The 10,547-nt window shown below is 31.6% G+C and overlaps 1 protein-coding gene across 1 annotated transcript; it reads left to right on the top strand.

The window, feature by feature from the left end:
- The first annotated feature begins 6,448 nt into the window (after positions 1–6,448).
- On the top strand, positions 6,449–9,449 carry LOC124846285 (DNA repair REX1-B protein). The gene is made up of 4 exons (XM_047323510.2): positions 6,449–6,713; positions 7,664–7,757; positions 7,869–7,973; positions 8,962–9,449. Exons 1-4 carry the CDS (start codon positions 6,544–6,546, stop codon positions 9,229–9,231), a joined length of 639 nt encoding a protein of 212 aa, XP_047179466.2. The 5' UTR covers positions 6,449–6,543; the 3' UTR covers positions 9,232–9,449.
- The last annotated feature ends 1,098 nt before the right edge of the window (positions 9,450–10,547 follow it).

Here is a 10,547-nt window from a genome sequence, read left to right as displayed (position 1 = left end):
TGTGAGATTGACATTAAAATATGGATGAGATTTTGTGATATATTGTTTGAGTGCCTTGTATAAAGGGTTATATTGGATTTACTTGAGACTTTGTATATTGATAAGTGAATGATAAAAAGATGTTATATTTATGGGTTTGTATGGGGAAGCTACAAGTGGTATGGTTGGATATAGGAGACAGACCAACTTGATGATGTTGAGAATTTATAGTGACGATATGTTTGGAGACGTTGTTGATAGGATAACGTTGATGATATAGTCGTGATATGGTTAATGAAGATATTGATGGTGGTAAGGGTGTAAAAATGATTTCTTAATAAGGATATCGTTGTAGATGATATATTTTTTATTAAGGTGTGCTTGTTTCCTATGTACAGATTTTATTGTTATTGGTTGTGCTACGATAGCTTACCCATATTTGTTTGTGTTGTAGTTATGTGTGTGTTTTGCGATGATTGTATGACTTTAGTTATACTGGAGTAGGGGATGTTACGGATGCTTCAAATGCATGACAGTGACGCAAGAATGAAAGACTATGGGTTATTTAAAGCTTTTGTGTTATAAATTTTAGAAACAATGTAATGGGGTTTACTTTATTTCATTTTGATTTTATTAATTTCGGTATTATATAATGGATTTCTGCAATGATTTATGATTTTAAAAATTTTAATTTTTACTCGAAATCGAGACATTCCAAAAAAAAATTCGGGATGTTACACCTCCTAACCTCTAATACTCAATCTTAGCCTTTTGACACACTAAGCAATAAGCGACAAACTCAGCCACATCACGTTTCATCCCATTCCACCAAAATGATTCCTTCAAGTCTTTGTACATCTTTCTAGTTAACTCACCTTTGTTTTTTGGTGTTTGTTATGATGATTGTATAACTCGTGTTGTTATACGGGAGCATATGTTGATACAAATAAAGCTAGAGATACATAGTATGAAAGGGACATGTTGGGAAACTTTTGGGAGTCTTTTGAAAGCATTGGAAAATGTTGTTTTTAAGTTGTAGTATTTGAACAACATTTTAAGTTTGAATTGGAATAAAGGCTTTTGGTTGGTTGCTCATGTCGAGGAAATAAAGTTTTTTTTAAGTTAATAAATGTTTTACAAATTACAAGTGACATCTTAAAATGGTTGTTACAATATCCTCCTAAGGGCACTCTGAAGGTCATTTTAATATTGCACTGTGCATGTCCATGAAAGTTAAAGGTGGCCAAAGGTACTTTTCTCTCCTCACTTACTTGGTGGCAACCAAAAAGTTAGTCTAACTTCATCTCTCAATCTGTGTATGTTTCCTCATTGTTCTTCCCAAAGAAGTGAGGGAGATCTACACAAGTCTATCTTTGAACATGTTCTCTTCTATGTCTCCTTGGTAGGGGAGGAGGAGGTTGATTAAATTGATCCGCTATTTTATTATCCTCCTTATAATGTGTGATGAGTGTTGGAGTCTTGGAGCTTCCTATTGATGCTCCAAAGCAATCAATTTCTCCAACAAGTATATTGGGTAGTTTGTAGTATCCATAGGTATTTGGCAGAAAAGGATGCATACAAAGTATGAAAAGTAATTGATACAGGAAACATAATTATTTTAGCGATAACACACGTTGTAAAACAGTTTGGAGTTGAAAAGGATTGACTTCAATGTGATAAAGATGTGTTAAAGCTAGATTTCACCGTTTTGTCCCTCTCTTATAATGATTTAGTTATTAGTTATAAAGACATAATTAATCATGTCTTGGGAGTTCTCTAAGAATGTAACTCTAGGTCATTCCTGGAACCTTGAGCCTAAGATCACCAAACTTCAGTATGATTCCTTAGTGACTGCTTGAATGGATCACTTGCATTAAGATCTGAACTTTATAACCAGTTACAACCTTAGATCTATTCCTAGCATTTAAAAAATGGAATATAATTAGTTGGACTACAACTTGGAACTTGTTCCCACTCAATCCAATCAAGTGAACTAAGATGAGTGATTAGTTCATCTAATAACAAGCATAAAATTATTCACAAACATGGAATTAAAGCATACTTTCATAAATAATACACTATCAATACGAGAGAGTTCGAAAGGGTTACATCTTTGCTTTAATACTTTAGGAGATTTAGCTCCTCATAATGGATGGAAAGAATTCAATACAAGGAAGAGTCATCATCTCTTAAACCTCTAATAATATTATTTAAATTACAGAGGAAGATGTTTAAGAAACTTTCTCAAAAGTATCTCTCTTAGGCCTTGTTCTCTTGAGTGGATTTGAGGAAGAGTAATTGAGGGGATTTAAAGATAAATTTTTTTATCGTTTATTTGAGTGAATTTGGAGGTAAATGAAAGTACATTTGGAAATAAATATTTTTAATTTGTCACGTCAATAAAATCCTATACTAATTCTGACAAACTTTACTTTCAAATTCACTCTCATTTACCTCCAAATTTACTCAAATAAACAATAAAAAAAATTATCTTCAAATCCTCTCAAATCCCTTCAATTACTCTCCCACAAATCCACTCAATCTCGTTTACCTCCAAATTTACTCAAATAAACAATAAAAAAATTTATCTTCAAATCCTCTCAAATCCCTTCAATTACTCTCCCTCAAATCCACTCAAGAAAACAAGGCCTTAGTTCTGTCCAAAAGTAAAATAAAGATAATCTCTATCTTTATAAACTTTCCAAGGCATTGCTTTAATGATGAAAGTGTGGCTCCAATTGCAGATGTTTCCTTTCAAGGTAGGTTTTCTTTATGGCTTAAGCCTCGTGCTTTTGGTGTGCTAGCCCCTAAGATAACTTCTTTGAGTGGTTACATACGATGACTACTACATAAACAATTATTGTTTCTATTTAAAAATGAAATTTGAAAAAAGTATAGTTTAAAATAGTGGGGTTACCCTACAAGCTGAGGTTGTTCACTTTGTCAATTCTAAGGACAAAAATCCAATTACAACATCCATGAGTTATTTCAAAATAATACAAGAAATATGAGAAGTTAACTATGTCAGTTTTAGCGTTCCAATTTTCAAGTGTAAATGGATTGATAGAATTCAAGTGTGGTGGTGATCTCGGGTTCACTTTGGTGGACCTTAGCAAGATGAGTTATACAGATTAACCATTTATTATGGTTAGTCAAGTAAGACAAATATTCTATATCACTGATCCAACGAATAAAAAATTGTCAGTTGTATTGGAAGGTAGAAACCTCCACGAAAATGATGATGAAGACTCTTTATATATACTTGTAACAACCTCTTTCTAATCAAGAACAATTCAAGACAAGGTCGATAATGTAGTTGACGACATCCATGAAATTCGAAGTATCACAATGTAGACATATGGGAGAAAACTATATCCTAATAGGTGTCTTTTTATTATTTTTGTCATTTCTACAATTTTTTTTATTTTGTCTGTTCTAACTTTATAGAGATAATTAGTTTTATTTTTCATATATGATGTACTAAGAATGTGTTTTTAGGTATGACGAGCTTTGGATCAAGAAAGAGAAAACATAGTAGATCTATGACGATGTAACATCCCAACAGATTTCTATGGAGACGTTGGTGGTCGAGATTGATCCTCGATCAGGTATACCTAAAGACCCACAAGCAGAAAAGTTTTGGAGCTATTCGGGCATGTTGGTCAAAGCACATGTCTCTATTGTCTTTGCATCTTAGAATGATGTCCTAGAGATGAAAAAGAACCTCCTATGACAGGATATTTTAGTATGTTTACTTAATATATATATATATATATATATATATATATATATATATATATATAGTGTTTAATATGTTTTACTTAATTCGTTAACATTTTTTTTATGTTTTCAACAACAAAATTGACATTCTGAACACTGAGCAAATTAGGAAGAAATTCTTATTGCATATAGCCATCAGATAAAGGGACTTTAAGACAAGGCTGACTCGTCCATATGTGTTTGGACACAGACAACATGACACTTCTTGTGGGAAGTGCAAAATAACTGAGGAGGAGTGAATTCAATTTCGTGCACCTAAAGAATCTAGGGATTCACAATTTTGTTTCTTAAATTTTTGTTATATAGTCACACAAAGCATTCATTTGTGATTTACACTTATAAATTTATATAGTTTGACAAGAAAAAAGAATAGTAGCCCAACAAAGATAGAGACTTAATAATGAACCACACATACTCTTGGGATGTGGTTATACATTATTGGAGAGACGGATGAGAAAGTCTCGTGTAAAGGCTTTAGGACTTGCATCTCATGACCTAGTACTTGCATATATTAGATACAAGATGTGGAAAACTGCTCGGACTAAGTCTAATGAGCACATGACATCACAATAAACTCAATTGATATAAAAAAATAAATTTTTAGGTATAAACTCTAAACCCACAACCATAGTTCATATTAAGCATTTTATGTAACAAAATTCATTATCATATACAGGATGAGTTGGTTGAGTAACAAACTCAAGGTTCCTTTGTTGGTCAAGGTAGGAACAATATGTTTACAACAGCTATTGTAAAGCCATAACACCCAGGTCATGTGCATGGCATTGCAAGTGCAATTGGTCTTCAAGACTACTTTGACCCTCTATAAAGAAGTAGTGAATCCTTGAGTCAAGAGGCTGTTAGGACAAGACAAGCTCGTTTATAAAAACCTTGGTTTTGAAATTTAACTAAATAACATGAAACGAAGAAGTCTCACAAGATTAGAAAAATAGAAAACAATAAATAATAGGATAGAAAAACCTAAGTTAGAAAGAACAGGTAACCACATGATAGGAAGCCTCATAGAAACCCTAGGTTAGAAAGAACAAGTACCACATGATAGGAAGCCTCAGAAACCCTAAACGCTAGGATAGAAAATCCTAAATTAGAAAGAACAAGTATCCATACAACAAGTCTAAAACACTAAGAAGAAAAGAAGAAGACGATCCTCTGAAAGAAAGAAAATCACTAAAGCCAAACTAGGCTATACAACTAGGAAAATAGGACAAGCAGAAACCTAAACTCTAACTAGATACAACATAAGAAAAATAGGATTAAACTAGCTGAAGACAAACAAGAAAACAATAAAAAAACACAAACAAAGCATTAATATCAGGCCAACCTTAAGTAAACACTTATGACTCTAAAAAACATAAAACTTATAACCAAAATTCCCAACATAGAAAACCTTAAGAAAACACTTAAGACTCTAGAAAACATAAAGACTTAGAACAAAAACCCCCCAACACAAAAATCCTTAGAAAAACAGTTAGGATTTTAGGAAACTGAAAACAACTAAGTCAAAACACCCAGACACAATGTTAAACGACTATTAAGTCAAAAATGTCTAAGAGAGTTGAAGCTAAATGCGTAAACCTTCTCATATCTAAAGGGTATTCAATTTAACTCTCGGGAAAATGAAACATTGTCAAGACGATGTCATTGACAGAACAGTCTAAAAGACTAAAACTTAAAAACACCAAATAAAACACAAACAATGCTAAACATTGTCTACCTAAAAAGGCAAAATCACAAGAAGCTTTTACTCTGTCTAAACGATACCATGAGCTAAACATTACTTCGTCCAATGATGAAGTTTTTACTCAACGCTTGGTATCCTTAGAAGAAAAGCTTAATCGTCAAATGCTATCTCAATAATAGAAAATAAAAAAACACTTTGTTGTTCTGAGCAATCATTAAATGATATTAAATGTTTAATGTTCAAAAACAACAAAAATGATATGTGGACTGCACGTCAAAAACCCAATCAGATAGTAATAAATGTTATGTTAATGGAATGTAATTAATTTACCTCATGTATTGTATTATTTATATCATATTTATAAGCTTTTACCTGAATGGATGTAATCCATATGCTACTTATCTTGATTAACTTTATCTAATACTCAACTCATATGCTTTAGTCGGTTATCCCGATTTAATCACATTTTGCTATTGTTATAACTGATATGATATCATTTTGGTCGAGGTTATATCCTTCTGATCTAGCTATATTTAGGCTGAATAGATATAATGTCAAGTGGTTGAGATATTCTCAAGAACTAAAAAAATCAAAATGAAGAAGAAATCTAAAATATAACCATCAATATTTATCACTATTTTTTTCTATCTTTCAATATTGTGTAATTTATTTTTATAATTTGAAGATATATGGTGCTTGTAAATGCAAGACAATGACATTTTTTTTTCTTGGCCGTTCATCTTCTAACATTTTGCATAATTTTTTTTTCGGCAACATTTTGCATAATTTTTTTTTCGGCATACGACTTTAAAAGCTAAAAATATACTTTTAAAAATCTAAAAATAATGAACTGACAAGGAATTTCAAATTATAAAATATAAACTAAAAAAAATGGTGACTTTGAATACACTCTGACGAGGGATTCTTTTTCAAAAAATTATTTATATCTTAAAACTTCTGTTACAAAAACAAACCAAACGTAGTCGTTTTCAGAAAGGGGAAAATTGGGAGAGCGTGCGAGAGAAAGAAACGACAGTAGCGGGTGGTATAAAAGAGTGGCTACATTTCTTGAAGAAAAGGACATGAGTGAGAAAAGGTCACAGCCAGCGATGTCGGAGGAAGATTTGGATTTCGAGAAGAAGGTTTCGATAAAGGAGACGATGGAGGTTGATCCATCCAAAGTCCTTGTAGTGCTTCGCGATTTCCTCGCAATTCAGCAACGCAGGGCCGAAGCATATTCCAAGCTCAAAAGGTTAATTAATTACTTACAAAGCTTTTTGGATTCCGTCAAATTAAATGTCATTAATTTTTTCTGTCAGTTGTTTGAATCCATGGCTCCGTCGATGTTACTGATACTATACTTTAGGGTTGATAATTTCAGCTTTAGGGAAAAATAGTTTTATTTTATTTATTTGTTTGTTTTCTAATAGAATTGGTTTCCGTACTATGCATTTCAAGTCCAGTAATAATAAAGTAAAATGCACGAATCTAGGTGCTTTACTTTGTTTCTGTTTTCATTTTCGTTTTCTCTTTTTAATTACGCATCCGTCACCTGTTCTCAATGTTCCTTGTTTTCAGAAATTTGTACAGAGAACGAAAAGCAATAAAAAAGTTTCTTTCACGTTCTTGTACAAATCTTTGAAAATGGAAAATATATCAAATTGAGGTGAAAATTTTGTGAATGAAAAGTGGAAATAGAAATGAAAAAGGAAAATAGAAATAAAAGTAAATGAACCCTTAGGGATTTTTTTTTTCCATTTAATTTACTTTTTCTATGACTGAATTAGAATTCATTGTGATGCAATAATAGATTAACATGTATGGAAAGATTGCTATTTGTTAGCTATTGTGATAATAATTACTTTAAAAGTTATGAATCTAATTTAGATGCAGCGGTTTACACAGTCGTCCTATTAAAGTGTGACATGTGTGGTAAGTTTGTTAAATTTTATAATAGCTGCTTTAAATTTCGTAGCTAGAATGAGTTTTGATAATTAAATTTTATAATAACTGCTTTAAATTTCGTAGCTAGAATGAGTTTTGATAATTTGACAATGTAACTTTTCTATAGAAAGTAAATCCCTAAGCGAGCCAATGTTACTTTCCCATGACAAGTTTAGTAGTTGGAGCTTGTCATTATAGTGTTTTCTAACGTTAATTACATTGGAATTTGAGACTTTGGTTCGATGTCTAACTTGTCAGGGGGTTTTCTGACTACATGGCTAATGGAGGGGATTTGGCTTATCAGCAGCTTTGCGGTGAAATAACTGTAGAGTTTAGTGATTGCTCGAAAAAAGTGTGTCCATTATCTAAACATTATTAGTTTCTCTTAACTTAACAAAAAATGGGGTTTTGTTTATTTTTACTGTATTTGTTTAACTCTTTTCCTTTACCTGATTTAGCATAGGTCCTTGAAATGGAGGCATTGTTTAGGAGCTCTGATTATTGCCGGGAAGATCTAGCAAAGCTTCTTAGAGCTGTTCAAGATCAAGAAAAGCAGAATCTGTTTCTGGTATGTAACTGCTTCATTTTACGAATAGAATAGTTCCTTTTATCGAAGTAAAATTCAGTGTTTGTAATTATTTTTATTGTTTTAAAAATCTATCTTCTTGTAGTTAGCTTTATCATCGATCTATCTGGAATTCATTATCAGACTAAACATGTTACCAAATATGGTTTGCATTTAATTTGTTCTCTTCTATCTTGATATTATCAAAGCATACTTTATCCATTGATATCTCGCTGTTGTTATACTGTGTTAATTTGTTGAAGTGTTTCATTAAGGTTGTACATGTAGAAGTCCTGTTAAATTCACTATAAGTAGTTATATATTAATTATATTGATGTTGTTAGAGCGTTCTTCCACGTCTACACCTAAACCTCACTATATTGTATTTTTTCTCTTTCTTGGGACATCCGTAAGTTAACCACTGTAAGCTTCAAACCACCTCTTTCAGGAAAGACTGATGTTTATGCTCTCAGTACTACACTTGGTTGGACAGGGTTTTTCTCCAACTTAAGAACTGAAACCTGTCATTATTCAAAATTAAGACTGCATCACTTAGGCTTATTTTATTGTGTGATCACTAGTAACATGCATGTGATTTTAGAATTATTCCATGTACTAGAATTGCTAATTTACAAAGTAAGAGGAATATACTGACCATTAAATTCTATCAAGAGTAATTAATTAAGATTAAAACACAAATTCGTGAGTTTTTTAAAATGTCATACATTTTTAAGCCATGTGATCACGTGAATTTAAAAGTATAGTTATTTTTAGTCGTGTAAAAATTACTTTCTAAGCAGATAATGTGACAAAAGTCATATCCCAGTATTAGTTTTACAAGGTAAACGAAGGGTAATAGTGTTGAATGGAATGATACTATTTTGTTTTCTTTCACGTTGGTAGTGTTAATTGTGACTTGTAAAAAAATGTGGTTAGTTGTGTCATAAAAAAATGTTGACTTTGGGGACAAATGACTTTACTCTCTACACAGACTGTCACCATTCAGAAGTTAAAGAAAGCAGGTCGCCCATCTGAACGTTTGGTGAGCCATGAGAATTGCAAATTTACAAAACCAACGGAGCATGAGTGCGTTCATGTTCAGGAGATTACTGAAGCTTCTGGAACTGAAGAAGCAGAAGCAGATGCTGAGTATGACAATGCCCTAAATGAAGCAATTAGAGGTGTTCAGGATGTTGTGATGACCATCAATGAACACCTAGAAGAAGTCAGATATGAAATTGCTGCCCTTGAAGCGGAGTGATTCTTTTCGTCGACGTTTACTTAAATAATAGTGACTAACTATGATTCACATTCAATCATTCATTTGCTCATTTGCGGGTGAATGGATAGGTCCAGACGAAAATGTCTCTGCAATCCGTGAAATGTATATAGACACCTGAAAAGAAATGCAGTTCATGAATATTGTCGGTCGCCAACAAGTTAAAATTCATTTTGACACTTCCGAGTTCTTTTGTTGCCTCAGGTAAGTTTCTTACTGTGACGTTGAAGCATTTCACTGTTTGTGGGAAAATCACATTTTATGTGGTTTTGGGGGGATTCACTGCATTTGTTTTTACCGGATCATTATACAATTTGGAAATTTGATCAATTTTGTGGTGAGAAGTAAATAAGTATATTTTCATGATAAGGAATTTGTTGTTTTAGGTAAGACATTTGTGTGAAATTAAATTTTTTTGAAAGTTGTAACACGTAGGTTTTATTTGGGGATTAGTGAAAGTTTTTAACCGTTTTCAAGCAGAGTTTATATTTTAACTATCGGTATTTATTAAATATTATTTTTCTTTAGATTTTAAAGTAACTTCAGTTTTCAATTTAACAACAGTTTTAATTTATCATTTTCGAATACATTAATTTTCTTATATTTGATTTCATCAAATTTAATTTTGTAAAATCTAAACTTAATTGATCCTTTCAATATGTTAAATATTAAAATGAAATGTAATTTTTAATTAGATTTTTTAAAAAAATGCTTTGTTAAATCATGAGTATCCTTTCCATTTTCTTGATATATTTTTCAATAGGAAATAGAATAGAGGTTTAGGAATAAACATTTTGGCGTTATAGGTGAAGACTAAGTTGAGAGACTATAATTTCTTTCACTTTGGTTAAGAAAGTGTAACATTTACGTTTCTTTCATATAAACAACTTCCACGAGTTGCGTTCTATATTAAAAAAATTAAAGTTATAATTTCTACTTTGTTATACTATTGATGTGATGGTTTAGGTTTGGGTTAAACCAAAGAATTGAATTTAAGGGTATAAAGGGTATAGTGGTTGATTGTCCCTCTTTCTTATGCTATGGTGGTCATATATAAGACATTTTCTTAAAGTTTTTCAGTACAAAGTACTAAGTATTAATTCTTCAATCTTAATATAAAGGTAATAGAATATTTCCTTAATTTTTTCCTTTTTGTTTTCAAAGTCCAATCTGATTATCTCAGGTGATGAATTCTCTCCTGGATAATGCGTTATCCAGAAATGTATGTATAAGAGTCTCTCCACCTTAGTTATTTAGCATATAGACTTTATATTTTAAGGTCAGACTATAGTTGATCA

This window comes from Vigna umbellata, chromosome 1, assembly GCF_029865625.1.
Source record: "Vigna umbellata cultivar VRB3 chromosome 1, Vumbellata_1.0, whole genome shotgun sequence".
NCBI lineage: Eukaryota > Viridiplantae > Streptophyta > Magnoliopsida > Fabales > Fabaceae > Vigna > Vigna umbellata.
The sequence above is the reverse complement of the archived record's forward strand: the minus strand, read 5'-3'. Positions and strand labels throughout refer to the sequence as shown.

Bases quoted from the DNA above. Each gene is read 5' to 3' on its own strand.
- LOC124846285 (XM_047323510.2), top strand. From the start codon at position 6,544: ATGAGTGAGAAAAGGTCACAGCCAGCGATGTCGGAGGAAGATTTGGAT. The intron at 7,758-7,868 runs GTGTGTCCATTA...GATTTAGCATAG, and splicing joins TTAGTGATTGCTCGAAAAAA to GTCCTTGAAATGGAGGCATT. The intron at 7,974-8,961 runs GTATGTAACTGC...CTCTCTACACAG, and splicing joins AAAAGCAGAATCTGTTTCTG to ACTGTCACCATTCAGAAGTT.